The sequence below is a fragment of the Lemur catta genome, chromosome 7 (assembly GCF_020740605.2).
Source record: "Lemur catta isolate mLemCat1 chromosome 7, mLemCat1.pri, whole genome shotgun sequence".
In the NCBI taxonomy this organism is placed as follows: Eukaryota; Metazoa; Chordata; class Mammalia; order Primates; family Lemuridae; genus Lemur; species Lemur catta.
In genome coordinates this window covers 41,248,491-41,270,322 of record NC_059134.1, presented here as the reverse complement: position 1 = coordinate 41,270,322, position 21,832 = coordinate 41,248,491, and the positions used below count along the sequence as shown (strand labels likewise).

General features: G+C 35.7%; 2 protein-coding genes across 6 annotated transcripts in view; one reads left to right on the top strand and one right to left on the bottom strand.

Moving 5' to 3' along the window:
- The window catches only part of MRE11 (MRE11 homolog, double strand break repair nuclease), a 57,287-nt gene extending 41,955 nt beyond the window's left edge, over positions 1-15,332 (bottom strand). The window contains exons 1-9 of one of the 3 annotated variants that reach the window (XM_045557105.1): positions 15,254-15,332; positions 14,229-14,356; positions 12,519-12,651; positions 8,320-8,480; positions 7,647-7,734; positions 6,721-6,862; positions 4,674-4,788; positions 2,747-2,932; positions 1,633-1,804 (exon numbers count right to left, since the gene is read on the bottom strand). In XM_045557105.1, coding sequence (XP_045413061.1) covers positions 1,633-1,804; positions 2,747-2,932; positions 4,674-4,788; positions 6,721-6,862; positions 7,647-7,734; positions 8,320-8,480; positions 12,519-12,651; positions 14,229-14,248 — 1,017 coding nt within the window. In that variant the 5' untranslated portion in view covers positions 14,249-14,356; positions 15,254-15,332. Of the gene's footprint in view, positions 1-1,632; positions 1,805-2,746; positions 2,933-4,673; positions 4,789-6,720; positions 6,863-7,646; positions 7,735-8,319; positions 8,481-12,518; positions 12,652-14,228; positions 14,357-15,253 lie in introns of those variants that run through there. The other 2 variants (XM_045557106.1, XM_045557107.1) reach the window with 2 other exon arrangements.
- A 102-nt stretch (positions 15,333-15,434) lies between these two features.
- Positions 15,435-21,491, top strand: ANKRD49 (ankyrin repeat domain 49). Of its 3 annotated transcripts, none has more exons than XM_045557102.1 (3): positions 15,435-15,501; positions 18,422-18,776; positions 19,981-21,491. In XM_045557102.1, exons 2-3 carry the CDS (start codon positions 18,519-18,521, stop codon positions 20,440-20,442), a joined length of 720 nt encoding a protein of 239 aa, XP_045413058.1. In that variant the 5' UTR covers positions 15,435-15,501; positions 18,422-18,518; the 3' UTR covers positions 20,443-21,491. The 3 variants fall into 3 exon arrangements, with proteins under 3 accessions (XP_045413058.1, XP_045413059.1, XP_045413060.1); XM_045557103.1 differs by having other exon boundaries at positions 15,461-15,539; XM_045557104.1 differs by lacking the exon at positions 15,435-15,501 and adding an exon at positions 15,644-17,031.
- Positions 21,492-21,832: the final 341 nt, after the last annotated feature.

Sequence of the window (21,832 nt, the reverse complement as noted above, 5' to 3'; positions counted from 1 at the left end):
TGTAGGTCAATTCTTTAAATGCAACAAGAATTGACAGAGCACCTTTTTGCCAGGTACTAGGTCAAACACCTAGGTGTTCAAAATGGACCTTTACTGCTTTTGTGTCACCGGCATCTACTCTCCTCTCTGGATTCATGCCACCACTCAAAGTCCAAAGGATTTAGGGAGTTGATCCAGCGGATCTCAACCAGAGGAATTTTGCCCTCCAGGGGACATTTGGGAAAGTGGAAACAGTTTTGGTTGTCATAATTGGGAATAAAGGGTACTACTGGCATCTAGTAGGTACAGGCCAGGGAGGATGCTGCTAAACATCCTACAACGCACAGAACAACCTCCCACAACAAAGAATTATCTAGTCCAAAATGTCAATTGAGCCAAGGCTGAGAAACCTTGGGCTGAATCCAGGGAAGGGCATATGACTCATGCCTGGATGCAATCAATGCAAAATCAATCAATCATATAGCACCTTTCTGGCTTCAGAGATTGAGCTTGGGGATGCACACATGACCTCAGCCCTCAGTGAAACTCAATGCTAGGGGTTTGTCTGGAAACACTAAGAAAAATAATTCAGCTGTAAAGGTAATACAAGTCTGTGGACCACCATGTGAAAATGTCTTCCTTACAGAGAAGCTTAACACAGAAATCATCAGAGTAAGGGGCTGGACATAACAGAAAGAGAGAAAACAGCAATCCTAAATTGAGTTTCTGGAGTCAGTCACCTTGAAACCAGCATATTCTTAAACTTTCTAGTTATGTGAGCTACACGTTGCTTGTAAAGCTGTGTGACTATGATGACTTACTTTACCTAAGGTTCAGTTCCTTGTACGTAAAATGCAGATGGTAGAACATACCTACTAACAGCATTGTTGACTGGATTAAATGCTGTCAACAGTGCACAGCACATATAGTCAGTAAATATTGATCATAATTATTATCATTCTTACTACTTTATATGAAATTTATGAGAATAAAATATAAAGCAGAAAAACTGGCACAGAGTAAGAACTGAGTGTGAGTTATTAGTGTTATTAAGCTGTCCACCTACATATTACTAAATGCATTCACTTGATTTCAGTAGTGCCTCTGGAATTTCTACAGAGGTTTAGGGGTGGCAATCTGCATGGAAAGGGAGGTATGGGAATTCTGCTCAAGCTACAGGGTAAAGAGCAAACACATCTTAAGATTTTATTTGAAGCATCTTTCAGGGCGAAAGGGACATTTAATAGAGATTATTAGAGAGGCTAAAGCCTTCCCCATGCACTACAGTATTCTCTTACCCCAATCAAAGCCACTGCCTGCTTTCATAAATAAAATCAACAAATTATCAAATCAGGATTAAAAAGGAGAAAAGATTATGCGTATGTTTCTGAAAAGAAGGAAAGGACCTGGGAGAAGGATTTAATTAAAGTTTTTTCTATACCCAGCATTCCTCCATCTCAATGACTTAAAAAAAAAAAAAAAAAGATCTTTGACACAACTAAACTCATTTACTGAACAGTGAGTGGTTCCTTACAGGCTTCATGAGAATGCAACCAATATAAAGGCCTCCCTCTCCTCTATTAAATTATTTGCTAGAAGGTAAATAATTCCTCAACTAAAGTAGGTCTCAACAACTTTCTTTAAAAGAATTACCTTCTCCGAACAGAAGCTTTGTATGGCTTGGGTTACTTTAGGATTATCTGGGTTAAAAATGTCCAGATGATCAGCCAGAACAACATCTTCCATAAAAAACTGCCGCACTGTCTGAAGAGGAATTTTCTGCATATTCATCTTCCTCCCTTTAATACGCAACAAACCAACATGTCTAAAATGGAGAGAAATGAAAATCTAGTCACCATGTAAATTTCCTCAGGAAAATGTGCACATAAAAGCTATCATATTTCCCACTTATTTTCTAAAAATATTTTTCGATAAAATCATACCCTTAAAAATAAATGTTTTTGGCAATTTAATCTTAATGTTATCATCAAAGGAAAAAATGGTAAACATTCTCCTTCCCCAGAATAAAATCTACTCATCCATTATTCTTCCTGCTTGAACAAATACACAGTCTCATACGGAAAGACAGACATAACAATAAGTACAGTAAAATGCTACCAAGGCCATGAAAGCAGTATATATAGACTACATTATGTATAGATGTATTATGTATATATGTACATAGATACATAAAATGATTTAGCAGAATCATGGAAAAAAACCCAATATATATCTTATTACCATATTCTTTAAACCTATTATTATCATCACAGCAATCAGAGCTTGAGTAGATTCAAAGGGTAAAACCCATTATAAATATTAAGTTCAATCACTATTAAGTACTCTTTTTTTATCACATCATTCCTCCCAAAGAATTAAAAGAAATGAAATATGCTATGACACTGCATTTGTAACCAGAAAAACATCTCAATTAAATTCCCTTAAATCTCAATTTAAGGGAGTTTATCTATGGACTTTGTGAAATTAATAGTCATCACCTATAGCATCTAACTTAAATGTAATAAATAAAAATTTTAGTCTTCAGCATGCCTAATGAGTAGCAAAATCATTAACACCAACTGCATGCCCTGTTATTGAAAATGGCTTAAAATCTGGGAAAACAATTAAGACTGTATAGAATGATCAATCTTTATAAATAAATCTGTCACAGAAATAATACTGCCAGTACCCTGAACTTATGCGATGATTAGATTATTATAGCAACGATTTCTTAAAAATTGATTTGAAATATGTAACAATTACTCACTTCTTTACAGCTTCTCCTGGGGAAAGAGAAGTAACCACTGAACTTCCAGGTTGTGATATATAAAATAGTTGTTGTTCATTTTTGGTTGGAGCTATTTTACACTCATGCTCATGGCCCCAAATAACAAGATCAATGAAGTCATCCAAAAATTGTTCTGGAATAAAGTTAGTGCTTCCATGTTTACTCCTATACCAAGATTTTGAAAAATAAATAATGTAAATTCAGTCATATAGAAAAATTTCATATTAAGTAAGTCTATAAAGGTCTTTTTATCTATTCATTAAAGATTTATTACATCATTCTATGTGCCAGAAATTGTGCAAGGGATTAGAAATGCAAAGATAACTAATATCTAATTCTTGACCTTACCAGGTTTACGAACTTGCAGAACACAGAGAAGTAGGAACCTATGTTGACTGCCCCTTCCCCTTACCAATGCTGCCATTCTACCTTTCATCCTGGCTTAAATTCTTGGAATTTCTTATGATTTTCCCTTCCAACTTATCCCTACTTTAGCATAGTACGAAGTGTGATAGAACTGGGAAGCCCTAAGCAAGAGAAGGAAAAACTCCCAGTGGTGAAAAGGTACATGGAGACCACACATGTCAAAACTCTGGCCTGATTCTTCTTTGTAACTCACACTGTTCATTCGTGAACTCAACACATAGGGCAGTACAAGTCGGCCTCCTAAACCCTTCCTTTGACCCAACACTTAGCATAAGTTTGCATTCAAGCAATGCACAGATAGTCAGCATCCAATAAATGTGTTCAAAAAATACAGCTGGCCCTCTATAGCCACCATTTCTTGGATTCAATGAATCATGAATCAAAGATATTAAAAAAAAAAAACCCAAAATACCAATACAACAATAAAAAATAACACAAACTTTAAAAATAATACAGTATGACAAATATTTGCATAGCATTTACATTGTACTAGGTAGCATAAGTAATCTAGAGTTAAAGTATACAGGAGGATGTGTATAGGTTATATGCAAATACTACTCCATTTTACATAAGGGATTTGAGCATCTGAGGATTTTGAAATCCACACAGCATCCTGGAACCAATCCCCCCTTGGATACAGAGGGATGACTATAATACATTATATAATCAGGCCTCAAATCCCTCAGATTCATTCTCTACAACTTCTCAGGTTTGTCCTTCCCATATCATTGCCATCACTGTCCCAATCTCACATTTTTTACTGCAGTGATTACATAATAACTCTTGCTTCTTTAAGTCTCTCTTCCTTTCAATCAATCATGTACCTTAACAACAGATTAGATTTCTTAATACTAACAAAAGAAAGCTAATCTAGTTATATATTTACATATTCTGGAAAAACACCTGCACATATGCACTGAGAGATGTGTATAAGAATGTTTATAACAGCAAAGTGTATAAAAGCAAAAATTTGGGAATGAGATGTTCATTAACTTCACATCAGTAAAAATGAATTACATTTCTAAGCAGCAAAATGGATGAATCTCAGTAATGTAATGTTGAGCATTAAGTTAACTGTTAAATATACAGTATGATAAATTATGGATATATATGTGATTAAACAATAAAGAAAAGTAACGGAATGATTAATCCAAAATTAAGAATAATGAGGAGGCAGATAGGATCAAGGAAGGGGATGGGATAATACTGATAAGATTCTACATTTTTGCTGAATTTAGGAATATTAATTCTATGGGTATTATTATGGCTTATCCATATGGTACAAATATTCTTTTATAGGTATTAACATACACTAAGAAAATTTTCAAAATGAATTCACACAAAGCTAAGTTTTGCTGGATCCTGCACTAACAACCTTGAAAGATTAAGGGCATTTAACTGATTTAAATTGATGAGTTCAGAAACAGAGATTTGGGAAATCTCAGTACTTGGCTCAAAAATTTTCAGAGAATACTTTTACCTGTTCTGATGAATCACAAATAAGTTAAACCAAGAGTTCTCATCTTCTTTTGGTCTCAACATTGTTACTTTTTTATTGACAAACATTCGATAGAGCCTTTCATCTGGAATGGAGCCTGAAATGGACATTACATTATTTTTAAATTGTTTTCTTACTTTGGTTTAAAAAAATGAATATATTTTGCTTCTAACTTATGTGTTGTCTGAAAGTATTTCATTTTACTGTTTAGAGATATATTTGAATCCCAGAATCATTCATTAATGAATATGTTCCAGGTTCTCAACAGCAGTTAATTGCATTCAAAAAATGTTTTCCATTTCAGGAGTATATACCTTTAAAATCAGCAAAATGTGGAATAAAAATGTGAGTTGCCTATGCTTAAATTCTTATTAAAACTTCCAGTAATACTGTTTTCCACTATCCTTTTATTATAAATTGTAAGTATACATACTTTTGATGTGACATATACATAATATGCACAGAAATAGATATTGAAAGGGATGAGATTAAGAAAGTATTTAAAAACACAGTATTCTTATTTATATCATAAAAATAAAAAAATAAATAGAAATATTGTGCCTTTTAATAATTCAATGACTTTCAAATAATTCTTTCCATACTCAATAGGCTCATCTTGGTCTAAGGAAGGAGACCAACAAAAACAAGTCAACAAAATAATTATAAATTGTAAATATTATAAAAGGGGGAAAAGCCAGGGTACTAAGATGGAGAATAACAACACAGGGCAGGGGTGGACGGGACAAAGTTGCTACTTTGTACACTGATTAGAAAAGGTCTTAGAGGAAAAGCCAATAATGTTGAAGTATAGGAACTAGAAGTGGCCCAGCTCCCAAAGAGGATTCCTCAGGTGTGGCCAATGGATTGATGGCTGAGGTAGAACGCAGAACATATAACTGAGACAAAAAAATCAAGGCATTCGAAGCCCAGGACATTAGGAAGTTAATCCACTTAGGTGTCGAAGCACTGAAAACACCGACTAAATCAAAGGTAGGTAAAAAGTCTGAGGGAAAGGGGAAGGCAGTTTAGCCAGATGGCATAAGCTTCAAGGGAGCAGGCTGTTTGCAGGCAGCAAGGGAAGTGGTGGTGGGTAGCAAGGAGAACAGTGATCCCCTCCTCTGCCCCAAAACCAGGGGTAGAAAACTGCATGAGACACAGGAACCTCAGGGCCCAGCCGGGCTTCACCGAAGGTCAGAAAGTGGAGGCAACATTCAGAGAAGAGAATGACAACACCGAGGACTATGCCAATTACAGAAAGACTTCTAGAGTTTACAGGGAAGGGTTGGGGTGAGGGTAGGGGTGGAGGGTGGAGACAGAGTTCACTTAAGGAAAGAACAGGATGAGATAAGTGTTTGCAGAAAATGGATGACTGAAGAGATGTGTTTCTGGTGCTGACTGAGGCATAAGGGATCTGTCCTTAGTCTGAATGTAGGAGAAACCTTTTTCTGGAGACTTGATCCCTAACATTGCAGTGATTAAAACAACTGTTATAAACTTTCTTTTAAAAAAGTATATTTCACTTCCTGCTCTATCAGTTGCAAAATCAGACATAATACCCAGATCTCACTTTCCATATCTCTAAAATATAAATACCCATGATGCTTTTCTACTTGCCAGAGATTATGAAAGCTGGACAAAGGCTACAAACTAGTGGTTACTGTATTGGAAAGTGAAGCTTTAGACCTGTCAAAGACTTTCAAGAAATCAAAATGCACTTTTGCTAATTATGCTATAATTCTAACATTCAGGATTCTGTATCTGTGTCTAAAAGGGGAAAAAAAAAAGAACAAACAGATAGTAAAGGAAAAATATTTTTCACCCAAACTGCTATTAAAAACAAGTTTTAACAGCTATTGGTCCTTATTATATACAAAAATATTTTTACCAAAACCTTTCATCATTTTTTACACTCACCAATAAGGAATAATCAGATTTGCCCCACTTTTTCTGAAGTTATCTCCAAAATTTTATTTCCTAATTGTTTAAACAATCACTTATTGACATAAATAATAAAGTAAAACCATCTTACCTAAACCATATAGTGCAATTTTTGTGCTTCCTTTTTGAAGCAAAACTGGACTAATGTCTATCTTCTCCACAGACATTGAACGTCCAAAGTGATTTACAAATCCAGCACAACTTAAAATATCCAGGGCACAGAGTGCATCTGCCTATGCAAAATAATTTCAAAGAATATTAATGTGTATATAAAAATAAGTGATCTGTATGGATATCACCTGTTAAAAGCATACTTCATATTCTAGTTACAAAAACACAGAGGAGGATAATGTCTTCTCAAAACAAAATTACCAAAGTAAAAGTATTTGCTACCTTTTTTCTATTTCAAATCAGCAACTGGAATTGCATACTAAATACAAAGTTAACATCTCATCAAAGCTTATCATGATGCCTTGGCCACTAAAAAATAAACATCAGCCATGAAATAAATGCTTTGCAATATTAAGCAGACCTCTTAAATCCCAGGGAAGGAAGACTATAAATAATTAGTGATTCATAATATTAATAACCAGATAAAACAAAAAGATACTGTGAGTTTAGGATCTCTAATTTTACTGCCACATCAAATAGGTAATAAAATAATCTAATTTAGATTTAAAGATATTAGTGAAACAATCATTTCCTATAAGTGAGATTTTATAAGATAAACAAAAAAGCAATAGTAAACTGTAAAGCACTTTACAAATATTAGGTATTTATTCCTACTCCTGGCTACTTATTGTTAACCTTAGCACTCATGAAGTAAAAACAGCTCCTACAGCTTAAAAAAAAAAATCTAAAAAGCAGTATAAAAGCTTATAAGAATGATTAAAAAGTCAGTTTGACTTTTTGATTTAATTTGACTATAAATTGCTGGGAAAAGGGGGAGGAATACTTTCCACGGACTAAACTAAATATTTCTAAAATTTGAACAAACCATAAGAAAACAATAATTACCCCCGTGGGATCATCATGATTGCCATGAATACTAAACACTGGAATTGAAATGTTGAGATTGCCATCTTGGTAGTTCACCCATGGAAACCTTAAAAAAATAAAAATTAAAGTTTCTATAAGGGACAAAAGCTGTTTTCCCTAAGATTCTCCTCCAAAATATTAATGCAATCATAGGCAAACTGTATGCTCTAAATTGGCAAACAACCACTAGTTCAGAGAGTTAAAAAAGAAAAAGAGAAAAAAAGAAAACATAGTCAACAATACATTTCAACTAAAGTTTGAAAATATCTTGACATACTACATTTTAAAGAAAACCCAACAACAATAAATGGTGCTTGTGAATTGTATGAAAGAATGGTACATGTGATTAATGAAAACCTTTGTGTAAAGTTTTTATTTGTAGTGCAAGGAGAGGAGAAAACCCATGTACTTTAGAATCCAAAGACCTAGATTAAAACCCTCAGCTCTATCACTTACTACTCTACTTGCGGAACTTCAAGTCTCCTGCCAGCTCCTGCCCCCAGCTCCTCTTCTCAGAGCCAAAGAATGTTAGCAATTTCTAGCGCATCTTTCAAAAAGATCTTATACTTATGTAAGTTTATGTGTTTGTGTGTCTTATATGGAAAGTATTATACACAAGTAATCATTCACTCGAGCACATAAATATACTTACTTACTAAAACCGAAGTTGACCGACTGATCACTGATAATTTCAAACTGGACAGGACGATCACCCATACAGTATTTTCTTAATAGCTCAAGGCAGGTATGTAATGTTTTCCTTGAAGGCTTATTTTCATGAAAAAGATCACCACCTAACAAAATAAAATCCACCTAATCAACAGAAAATGGTGTTAAAATTAGTAGGTTTTACAGGTAAAATTTTTGTAAACTATAAATGAGAGAGGTAGAAAAAAATCTCACAAAAGACACTATTAAGTAAGATGATTTAAAATTTTACATTTTATTTATCCAAAGGGCCTTCCAATCTGGCGATTAATCGCACTCCAATTTATTTTACCAAGCCATCTTCAAAAAAGCCATCTTCAAATTAGTACCTGCCTCAGGCCACCCAAGGTGATCATATTTCTTTTTTTGTTATTCAAATCAAACATAAATTTAGCACTTTAATAGAAAGTATAGGAAAGAGATACCAAATTCAATTCAAATTATTTACTCAATTCATTCAACAATTATTCATAGAGTTCCTACAGGTACTGGTAGGTAAAGAAATAACAATCTACAAAATAGATGATGTCCCTGTCTCATTAAGCATTGACAAGGTGCAAGACCCTGTACTGGGCCCTGAGGATACAATGATGAATAAAATATGATCCCTATCCTAAATATGTTCACACTCTAAAGGAAGAGACAAACTGTTATGCACCTAAACGTAAGTCAGTCTCTGACATAAACTGGCATGGGTATATAAACAACCAGCAATAGACATGACATTACAGTGAATTCCAACTCAGGGGAGCACAATTCATCTAAGGATAGAGTCCAGGAGGGATGTGCTAACATGGGGCATATGAGTTGTACTATGAAAGATAAATGAGATTTTGAGGAACAGTGAAGGAGGGAAATCACAGGGGAAAAAAGTCTAACACACGCTTTTAAGAAGTACACAATCTACCTAAAGAAACTTAAGTTCTTAATTATACAAAGGAACACTGAAATACAGATCACTGTGGCTATAGTATTAATAGCTAGGGGAACTTTAATAAAAATGTGGAATTTAAGATAGGACTTCAAGAACAAACATGATTTAAGAAAGAAAATGATCATAATCAAAGGCATGTAATCAACAAAACAAACAAAAAATATATTGGGGGAATGAGGAGTTGTTGCTTAATAGGTTATCACTTTTACAAGACGAAAAGAGTTCCGGAGATTGGTTGCACAGCAATATGAATGTACCTAATACTACTGAACTGCACATTTAAAAATGGTTAAGATGGTAAATTTTATGTTATATATATTTTGCCACTATTAAACCATTTTAAAAAAATATTATTAAAAACTGGCCTTTAGCAACTCCAGGAAACATTGAGAAGAACTCAACTTGCTTCTGCGGTATTCCTGCCAAAAGTGCAAAACTTGAATCTAATCATGAGGAAATACCTTATACATACAGTTTGAGGAACATTCTACAAAATAACTGGCCTGTGTACTCTTCAAAACATCAGGGTCATGAAAGACAAAGGCAGATTCAGGAAATGTACCAGATTAAAGGAGACGAAAGAGACATGACAACTAAATGCAACATGTAATACTGGATTAGAACCTGGACATTACCAACTTGCCCCCAAATTGCTATATCAGACAATACTGGAACAACTGGCAACATCTTAAGATTCTATAATAGTAATGAATCAATATGAATTTCCTAGTTTTGATATGTGTACTGTTGTTATACATGCAAATTACTTCCAAATGGTTTAGGAAAAAACAATTGTGTGTGTGTAAAGAAAGAGAAGATAAAGCAAATGTGATAAAATGTTAGAAAATCTGGGTGAAGGGTAAGGAAGTCTTTGTGCTACTCTTGCAACTTTTCTCTAAGACTGATATTATTTCAAATTAAAAGTTTTCAAAAAGAGTCCAAGGAACTAGGCAACAGAAATAAGACTGGTTAGAGGGCACTGGGCCCATATAACATGAGACTTAAAAGTCAGGAAGAATTTAGAATTCGATAATAAAAAACACAAAATACAAATAAAGGGAAAGAATGAAAGTAGTAAGTCAGTCAACTGTTAGGGGTGGAGCAGTTAAGATTAAGGGATGCAGGAGAGGGAAACAGAGAAAACAGAAGGGAAGGAAAGGACAAAGTAGAGGAAAGCTTACACTCAGGGAAAAAAAATGTTTTAGGGCCTAAGAATTAAAAAATAAAGAGTACATGCAGGATTCTCTGGCAGGAAACAGACCTCCTTTGGCCATAAGTTTCTCTGCCCTCAGGTAAGAAGAATCCATCTTAAAAGGAGACAATACTAGCCATTCCCTCCATTCAATTAAAAAATGTAAAAGAGTACCTACTGCTCTCTAGATCCTTTCTAGGTACTAGGATATAACATGATTTTTCACTCTGGTGGTGATTTTTCACTTCTAGTGAAGAAGACAGATAATAAATAAACAATTCAATGAATTATTTCAGATGTTGCCATGAGAAAAAAATAAAGCAGAGTAACATGAAAAAGAGTACCTGGAGGTATCAAGGAAGACCTCTTCAAAAAGGTAAAACTTGAACTGAGAAGTCAACCCTGCTAAGATCAAGGTGCTCCAAGCAGAGAGAATCAAACATGCAAAGTCCCCAAAGTAGAACAAGCCAATGTGGATGCAGACTGTAAATCAGGCAGAGAGCTGTAGGAAATGAAGTCTCCCGGTAGGGGCCCAGATCAAGTTGAACCTTGTAGCGTGCATTTTATTCTAGAGTCAATGGAAGGCCATTTGGAAAATTTTAAGCAGCACAGTGACAAGATCTGATTTATTATTTTAAAAGTTCACTTTGGCTGCTACACTAAATAGATGTAGGGGAAAAGAATGGAAGTAGAAAGACCAATGGGGAGCTACTGCAGTCCAAGCAAAATATGATGAAAGTTTTGGACTAAGGTTATTGGCAAGATGGAGAGTAGTAGAGAGGTTCCATATATATTTAAGAAGAAGAACTAAAGGCCTTGCAGATAAACTGCAGAAAAGTCAAGGTTGGAAACGTTAATTTGCAAGTCACCGGCATTTATGTTTATTCTCCAACTCTCTCCTGGGCTCTAGACTGACATTTCAACTGCCTGCTAGAACTGCCCTGAATGTCCTATTGGAATCTCTAACTCTAAATTTACCTAAATCGGAATTCATCACCTTCCCACATAAAGTACCTCTTCCTTATTTACTTATTTCTATTACTGGTACCGCCACTTACTCAGACTCAACACACTTCAGAGTCAACATCACCCCCTTTTCCCTCATCCCCACCTCCTACAACCAAGGTACACAAATTCTATCTTTGTAATATCTCCTGCATTCACTTCCTTTTCCACCCCTAATGCCAGCACTTTTAAAAAAACATCAAACTGATGTCTAATTCATGTCATAATACCCTGCTGCCAAAAGACTTTTGATCAAATTGGGTACAAACTCCTCAATCTGGCATTTGAAGCCCTCCTTAATGCATCTCGAACCCTCATTTCTAGTCTTTCAGCATGCTTGCTAACACATGGCCTGCTGGTAAGCCAAACTGACCTGCCGGTCCTCCAACATACCTCATGTTGTCTCACTTCTGTGCCCTCACTCCTGCTTCAAATGGATGTACACTCTCTATGCTCATCACCTGTCATAAGTCTACCCCTCCTCAAAAGTCCACATTAAATGCCACCTCCTTAAGTTCACCTTGTTATCCTCATTTAAATGTGGTCTCTTCCACCTCTACACTCTCAGGAAATGCTGTTTATAATTTTCTTATGGCTCTTACCACACGCCTTGCATCTGAGGATTGTGGATATTTGTCTTATCCACAAACATACTGGTTTGCATGTATGTTCTCTGAAAGCAGAAACTTATGACAGTCATCTTTACATTTCAAATAAAAACTGCCACAGGATCGTGCACTCACTGAACACCCCATAGACATTTATAAATTTTAACAGACATTTGTAAATTTTACTACTTACAAAAGTAGCTCCTACTTGAATTAAGGACACAAAGCATACGAAGTCTGCTTCAGGCTTTCAGTACATTGATATTCAAGTAGGCAATGTGTGCTATTCAAGTAGGCAATGTGTGCACCTGAGCTCATCACACAAATCTCTGACTTCAGAAAGGAAAAGAACCTGTTGACTAAGGAAATACAGTAGAAATTGCACAAATATAAACCAAACTCACTTCATTTTCCTGGGCAAGTCTTAAAATTTCATCAAGTGTTACAAATGTATCATTTCCTCTGACTGCATCTTTCTCCATAAAGCCAAGATGAATATCCGTTGCAACTAAGATTTTAAATGTATTTTCATCATCACTGTATTAAAGAAGAAACATTTCAATATAATTCACTGAAAGGATATTCAAACAAATTGAGACCTAAACTTATAAAATAAATAATAGCAGTTAGAGTAAAGTCATTTTGCTAGTCTTAGACTTTGTCTGAAAATTTGAAATATTCAACAGCTAATTAACATCACATTGTTTTCCTAACCACTAATTCAATATAAAACAAATGTATGTGAATTTTATAAAGTTCTCTAACTGCTTTAAAAATTTATAACCTTGTTATATCCAGTTTTATACACTCACATGTAACGTGGGCCCAAAAGTTTGCTTGTTTTCCCCTTTTGTTTCACAGCAAAAACCCAAGAGGTTTTGACCTGTATATCTAAAATTGCTATTTATCTAATTTTGTACTTTTCCAGGAAAATCAGAATTAATTTAAAAAGCCTTCTTCTAAGTTTATAAGTAGATTTTATACCAATATGCTAGTAACTTACATTCAGGTCCCTGAAGATACTTCCTTGACATTACTGTCTATAGAAAGTTAGTTTTTCATTAATAAATTTGCCAAGTAACAAAACAGAATTGTTTCAATCTAAATTAAATGTGCTAGTATTCAAAGGTATTTTCATGTGAAGCAACAATGTAATAGTTATTAATATTCTTTTAAACTTAATATAACTTTTAATTCTTTAAAATATTTGTATATCTGAGCTCATCTCAACTCCCACAAGTAAAGAGGCAGGCATTATTATCCCTGAAAAATAATAAGTCTAAACACAGAGAAATTAATTGATTTATCACACAATTAGTGGCAGAAACAAGACTAAAACCCACAATGAAAACTCAGGCTATTTTCTCTAAACCATAATAAACTTTTAAAAATATATTGTATATATCTGCAAAATTCAAACTTTAATACACAAAAGATATTTCCAGAAAAGATCTCTCTTCAAAAACTTCAAAAATGATATGTACACAGTTCTAATTGCCATATACAAGCAGGTAGGTCAGAAAATTTTTGAGATCACCTGATTACATGCTTCCACAGCAATTTATAATGTGTTTTCACATGAATTCTCTCACTTAAACCTCAAAATTAATTTGAGAAAGGCATTATTATTCCAATTATACAAATGGAGAAACTGAGGTAAGGCTCAGAGAAGTTTTTCCACATAACATTCACAATTCGTTTATTTCAATTTTACTCAAATTCATTTACAGTTTATTCAATACTAGAGCAACGTATTCTAAAAATCTGCTTAAAGAGAACTACACTAAGATTTCATCACGAAAATTCAAGTTATAGCTTCGATAATTTAAGATAAAGCCTAAGAACAAAACTTACATACTATAGCACTATACCAAATTACTGCAAGACTCCAATCTATAGCTGAATAGTATCTTTTACTTAATAAACACATGGTATGGATTTTTAAACATTACAAATATCTTTTTTGATGATTCACATTCCTTTTCATAGGCAGGTTCTTTACTGCTAATTTTTTAAACTGCTAATTTATTTTAAAAGTTTTCTTTTATGGTGATCCTAGTTGCTGGGCTTGAGAAACCCAAAGTAACAGAGGATTCTAGAAGTCACATGCTTACAGTGCATCTGCAGGACTCATTTTTACAGGCAGTCCAGATCCTCTGGGACCAGGTTCCTCTCCAAGAGCCCCTGGGTCCTGTGTTCAAATATGTCAGAAAGTACACTCGATTCCAAATTCTAGCAAATTCTGAAAACAAAATTACATCATAAAACACAATTTTTTAAAAAGGGTACATGTATTTAACCAACATAATAGAAACCGCACACGATACAGATGTCTTACATAGGTAGTTGGCAATTTTGGAAGTCTCATTTTCATCTAAGCACTCACTATACCTTTATTGTTTTAATGTGCTAAGAATAGAACATAACCCATCTCCAGTGCCATTCTAGTTTCACCATTAGGATTAAACTTATCTCCTATTTTCCCTTTCCACACTCTTATGGAAAATTAATGTATGTTAAATGAATGGGCAAAAAGGGTCACATATAGTTCTCGTTTAGCACACAAACAACTCCGTATGTGCAGAAATGTTTAAGTTGCATGCATGGTTTACTCTGGAGCATGGAGGCAATCCTGTATTTCGTGCTCAGACACAATATTTTTTCAAAGGACTGGGCTTGTTTTTGAAGAGAAGGTAGTATAAATAAACAAAAAGCTAGTGTTTAAAGCCAGTGTAAATAAACAAACACGTGGTCTGCGGAAAAACATCTTTAGACTCGAGCAAGACAACCGAAAATGGCCAACAGACTTGGAGAGAAAGGGCCGCCACCGCGGAACAACCCCTTCCACGTCCTGAGTTCCAGACTCTGTCGGGCTAAGCAGCCTCCCCAGGCCCTCGACACGGGCCTCTGAAGTCAGAACGAGGAGCCCTCTAGAAGCCCTCCCCAGCTGACTCGCCCATTCTTCCCAGAGAGGCCAATTCACTCTGGCCTCCCGCCCGGGAACCTGCAACAATAGGAGACGTATATGATTCCTAAATTACCCCACACCAGGACTCTTCAAAACCCCACCGTCGGGACCCAAGGCTGTCTTCTACCCAGCAAGAAACGGCGGAATTCTTGCGAAGAAAACCAAACTAACCTGCCGAAACTTGCCTCTAAGAGCCCACGGGGCCATAAAGCCGAATTAGGCGGGATCTGTTTCTCTCGCGATGCTTTCTGGATGTCGTACACGCTTCAAGCCCAGTTTGGCTTTCATTGGCTGCCGAATGCAATGAGGGGCGGGGAAAGTGGCAGCGAGGCCCCGCCCTCGCACAGGAGCCAATCCGAAGCAGCCGAGAGGAGGAACCCGGAAGCGAGATCGGCGGCGGCGATTTTCTGTGCTTTAAGGTGGGTCTCTCCAGCCTAGTCCCGGACCTCGCTTCCTGGTAAACTCGCGCCATCTGAGAACTCTTGGGCTCGTACGGGTGGGGGATCAGTCAACCCAGCCGAGCCCCGCAGGTCAGGCCGCGTCTTGGGTCCCACGGGTAGGCCGAAAGCTGCTTCTCCGCTCTTGGCTGTTGGAAGGCCGCAGGCGGAACTCCTGGGCCTGTGAGTGACCAGCGGCTGCCAGAGGGCCAGAACTGGCAGCCCTCTACCTTACCCTCACTCTCTAGACCCTCTGGTTCACGGGCCTTTATTCTCTGCTTCCCCTTATTGTCGCCCCTGTGTCCTCGAGCACATCTGTATTGCTTTGTGCTGAGAACGGTAAAATGTAGGGCAGTGAAAAATAATGTGGAACTTTTGAATTAGATTATCTGGCCTTTCAGTTCCCCTGAAGAGCCTTTGATCTAAGGCAAGTTGTTTTAATAGATGTGAACCTCAGGACCTTTACTTGTAAAAGGGGGTTGTAGCTCCGCCTGTCACTGAGTTGTTTTTGAGGAGTTGACATATAGTTAGGATCTCTTTCAAAATGGAATGTGCCCTTTAAGTTAGGAAACATACCCTATCATTTCCTGTGGAATATCAGGAATATCATCACGTAAGAACCTTGATCAATTTTTTTTTTAATTCTGAATCAGGTAGTTACACCTGGGTTTGACTTTTTAAATTAAATATGCCAAGAAAATTTTATATATAATTTATTGTATCTGGATCTATAAATTCAGAATTTGTATAAAGAGAGGGGAGTTTTTACAAAAAGGAAAGTTATGTTGGGGGAGGGGAATAAAATCTGGCCTATAATGTTACTATATTTGATATAATTACACATGAAATTTACATTATTTATTGGCATCGATTAAGTGTTTAATGAACTGATGCATGATCACTTTTGTGTTGCAAGGTTCAGGGACTAGTTTGAGAATAAAGGAAAAAGTGGTAACTCTAAGAGGACTAATAAAACACAAAGCAATTCTGATGAGGTCTCTCAGTAGACCGAAAAGCTAAATGGGTTTCAGAAATCCTTTAGCACAATCCTTACATTTTATAATGAAGTAACAGGCCCAGCGAAGTTACTGGTCATGATTGATAGATTTAAACTTGAGTTTAGTCCTTCTGCCCTTTGTAATAAAATGTAATACCACATTATGATTGTATGCTATTAAACTTATGAAATTAGGTAGAAAGAATCAGTATCTTAGGGATATACCTAATTCTGGAACTTCTCACAATCCATTCCAGGCAAAATCAAGTGAGGGGACTTTAATTTAATGCTACAAATATTTCTTAATGTTTGCTATATACAATTGGGACATAAATGTAAGTTAAAGGTGGTCCCTATCCCTAAGTTTATAATCTTTTAAGGGGCTAAAATAAAAACAAAGTTAACAGTGAAATAAGACAAAATGTAGCACCAAAAAAGGTAGAAAGCAGAGATCTAATTGGGAGGATCAAGAAAGAATGAAAGAGATAATATCTGAGAAGAACCTTGAAAGACTGGTAAGATTTCAAAAAATATAGTTGGGAGGGTGACAAGTGGTATTTTTAAATTATCTATTAGTTATTATCATTTTCTTTAACTGATGAAGGCTTATATGCTATGTAACTCTTTAAGCTGATATTGGTTTATAAATTAATATGGCAGGCTAGTGGAATAAATATCACTTCCTCCAGGAAGCCTTCTTTGATTCCTTAGGATTAGATGAATTTTAACCCTCCTGTATACTCATGGTATCAGGACATGATCCCATCCTAGAACTTAGTGTGTTGTTTTTGCAAATCACTTCCATTAAACAGCAAGCTTCTCGAGGTCAACACATGGATCTGGTTCATTATTGAATCCTAGTACCCAGAGACTGGCACATACCAGACATTCTTTTCATATTTGTTGAATGAAGGAGTGAATTGACAGCCAAATTCAGTTCAAAACAAGGAGCCAACTAAGAAATAGTTGTCTATCAATGAATAAGACTACTCTTTAAAGCAGTGAATTTTCCTAGGCCTGAAATTATTAAAGTAGAAATTGATCATTATTACAGATGTTTTCATGAAGATGTCTGCATTGATGAGAGATCGGGACAGATGTCCTTTCTTTTGGGGGCTAGTCTGTCTTTTTTTTTTTTTTTTTTTGAGACAGAGACACTCTGTTGCCCGGGCTAGAGTGCTGTGGCATCAACCTAGCTCACAGCAACCTCAAACTCCTGGGCTCAAGCAATCCCTCTGCCTCAGCCTCCCGAGTAGCTGGGACTACAGGCATGCGCCACCATGCCCGGCTAATTTTTTCTATATATTTTTAGTTTTCCAGCTAATTTCTTTCTATTTTTCTTTTTAGTAGAGACGGGGTCTCGCTCTTGCTCAGGCTTGTCTCGAACTCCCGACCTCGAGTGATCCACCTGCCTCGGCATCCCAGAGTGCTAGGATTACAGGAGTGAGCCACACGCCTGGCCAAGTCTATCTTTACGAATCCATGATTCTTTGAAGTGTTTTTTTAGGAGCTAGAAGTTTTTGTTTTATACTGAATATTATCTGTGTGTCTAGTTTATAAAAATCTTAAATGTACTTGTCTTTATTATATTAAACTTTAAAAATTTCAAGCATTCATCATTCTTAGGATAATACCTAAATCAATAGATTTGAAACAATAGTTATAATAATAAAACAGTTATGATAATATGGTTGACTTAGAAGAAAACAAAAAGAAGAGTTAGACCATTAAAGGTTAACTGAAATCTGTCAGCTCCAGTATTTAGTATATGCAATGGGTATCATGAGAAAACACCAAAGAGTTTAGATGGGGTTTATTTGTGTATGTTTGCAAGACTGTTGCCTATGCTGTTGATGAAGCCTCAATTACTATTTTGCTAATAACTTTTTGTGTTTATGATTTCAGATCTTGATGAACAAAATAAGATAGACATAATTCATCTCGAGAAAGATTATTCATACCCTGGAATTTGAAATGCTTTTTATTTAGAATAATAGTAAGAATGGAAAAAGAAAAAGTAAATGATGATGGAAAACGAGACTCAGAGAATTGTTTGGAGTTTTATGAACAGTTTAACCAACTTGAATTGTTGGAGACACATGGACACCTTATTCCCACTGGTACTCAAAGTCTCTGGGTAGGCAATTCTGATGAAGATGAGGAACAAGATGAAAATAATGAAGAATGGTATCAATTGCAAGAAAAAAAAATGGAAAAAGATCCAGGCAAATTGCTTCTTTGGGCTGCTGAAAAAAATCGGGTAAAAAAAAAACAAAAACCAGAGGGAACCATAACAGTAAGAAAAGCATTGGGTTGGAGCCATCAGACCTGTCCCTGAATCTCTACTTGGTTTGTAACTTTGGGCAAACCCTACTGCTGTTGAACCTCTATTTTCTCATGTATAAGAATGGCCATGATAATACCTATGTTTTCTATACAGGATTGTGGGGATCAAATGAGGAAATATTACATGAAAGTACATATTAAGCTACAAAGTGTCATATTAGGTACTGTTTGGAGGTTTAACGGTAATTAACTCTACAAAGATTGCAAGCAGTCATCTATATTTTGAAATCATTTGTATTAAGTCCTTGGGATCATCCTAGAGAGATATGTATTATTTAGGAAAGAGAATATGGGAATTAACACTTACTGAATACCAACTATACTAGGTGCCTTACTACATTTAATCCCCACATATCCCCACAAGAAAGGTAATATTCTTCTCTTTTACAGAGTAAGAAATTGAGATTGAGGAATATTAATTTGCTTAGGATCATCCAAGTAGAATTAACATCAAAGCCTGTTCTTTATGCTCAGCCAATTCCACTCAGTTTCCCCATGTCTGTGTTAGTAAACTAATAACTAAAAGGGTCTTGCATTTTAGATCACTTTTTAACCCAAGAGCATGCTGCAGCCCACCGAAGGTCCATAGAACAAACTGAAAATCATGACCTGAGGGCATGTTTCTAAGGTTGTATTTAGAAGGATTGAACTCTTGAATCCCTAGATTTCCTTGTCACTACTTTATTCTTCTGCTAAAAGTTTTATTTTTAAAGGTTTTACACACTATGCATATTGGTGTGATAATCCTACTACAAGAAAAATCAGTTATGTTTTTTTCACAGATAAAATATAAAATATCAAATACAGTTACAACCTATATTCATCTAGGACTGTAGCTTTTGTGCAATAAACCTTAATTGGACCAAGAGTAAACGTATGGTTTGATATTCAGAGAATCCCATTCTTAGAAGCCACGGAGTACAGTTAACACTAATTTGTTCATTTGTACATCAGTTGTCCTCTCTTTCCAAAAAAGAAATCTTAAATTATTTTCGTTTTAAAATCATTTGCTAACAAGTTTTTATTTAACTTAGTTAAATCTAACACCACAAGACAGTTAAATTTTCTTTTTTGTTTTGGTTTCAGTTTTTAAAAAATTTCTTTTTTTTTCTTCTCAGCTTACTACAGTGCGGAGATTACTTTCTGAAAAGGCCACTGATGTGAACACTAGGGATGAAGATGAGTATACCCCTCTTCATCGAGCAGCCTACAGTGGACACTTAGATATTGTCCGTGAGCTGATTGCACAAGGAGCAGATGTTCACGCAGTGACTGTAGATGGCTGGACCCCCCTGCACAGTGCTTGTAGGTGGAATAAAACCAGAGTGGCTTCTTTCTTACTTCAGCATGACGCAGACATCAATGCCCAAACAAAAGGCCTCTTGACCCCCTTGCATCTTGCCGCTGGGAACAGAGACAGCAAAGATACCCTCGAACTCCTCCTGATGAACCGTTACATCAAACCAGGTCTGAAAAACAACTTGGAAGAAACTGCATTTGATATTGCCAGGAAGACCAGTATCTATCACTACCTCTTTGAAATTGTGGAAGGCTGTACAAATTCTTCACCTCAGTCTTAATGGTTCTAGTAATTTTCTTAAGTTTCTAAGTATCAGTGCCTCTTGTGTAAGACGTAAAATATTCCCATAATGCAAAGTTGACATCAAATGTCTTACTTCGGAAACTCAGTGGCACTAATTATAATGCTCTTCTAAGTGAATTGCCTGACCTTGATGTCAAAATGTATTTGAAAGTTGTTGAGATATATCTTTAATGATTTCTGTGAAGTTTGTGATTTTTATCAGAAATAATTTTAACCTGCCTATACTTAGAAACATGAAAAGTGTTGTACAGAAACTAATGATATTTTTGGTGCTGATCCAAGAGAAATGTATTTTTAAATATCCCACAACCCAGATGTTTGTTGAGTATTTAGTATATTGATGTATATTTTTATAAGGTGAGATAACTCAGAATTAACTTTAAGGTCTTAAATATTCTGGTGCAGTTCAGCTGTGTTCTCTATATTACCATAGCCAGTTGTTTTCATTTTAAACCAGAAGAACTAACATGTTAGTGACTTGAATCTTAATAAGTTAAAGAAAAAAACATCAAAAAACCTAGATCTTTGTCCTTTAGAACATAGACCATTTTCAGGAAGCAGTTAGCTAAGTGTTTAATCCATGAATGTTGTATACTGCCTCCCCTATCACAATTGACACGATCCTGTGGACAGTCCTACCTCACCCTGTTCAGCCTACGTGATACTCATTCTAATGGTGAATCAGTATGACCTTTTAGATATGCACACAACTGTACCTTGGTCCAAGAGATCATAATGTATCTGCTATCCAACTGGCTTTACCTGCCTAAACCTGCTGGTTTGAGTATTGCTCATATAGACTCAAGTTGACAGGAAATAGTGATTTTCCAAAATCTTCATTTTATACAAACCATACAAAGGCAAAGTCACAAGGGCAAAGGAATTCTAAGACTGAAGGGATGATTATTATAATGGGGCTAAAATCACAAAGTGGCTCAGGCTTTAAAAAAAAAAAACTGGATAGTGACAAAAAGCATAAATATAAATATTTCAGAAAAATAAAGTGTAAGTTTTGAACAACAAAAACATGAATTATCTTTTTTTTTTTTTACCTGTTTATCTCTATCTTGGATCCAGAACATAATTATTCATCCAGCATGCATATATTTATTTAATATCTACTCTCTCAATCTCTCCAGCAGCAATTTCCCATTGACCATCTAGCGCCCTGTGACTAATCCCGAAGAGTTTTCTCTCAACTTCTCAACACCAGAACTAACACCCAAGGGGAAGGGAACTAAAACAATTGCCCTTTTCTTCGATTATATATTTTAAATGTTCATCAAGGCTTACCTCTTTTAAGCTAGCCCATGTGACTCAATCACCCTAGACTAAGTAATAATGTTATTTAATCAAATATATGTAGT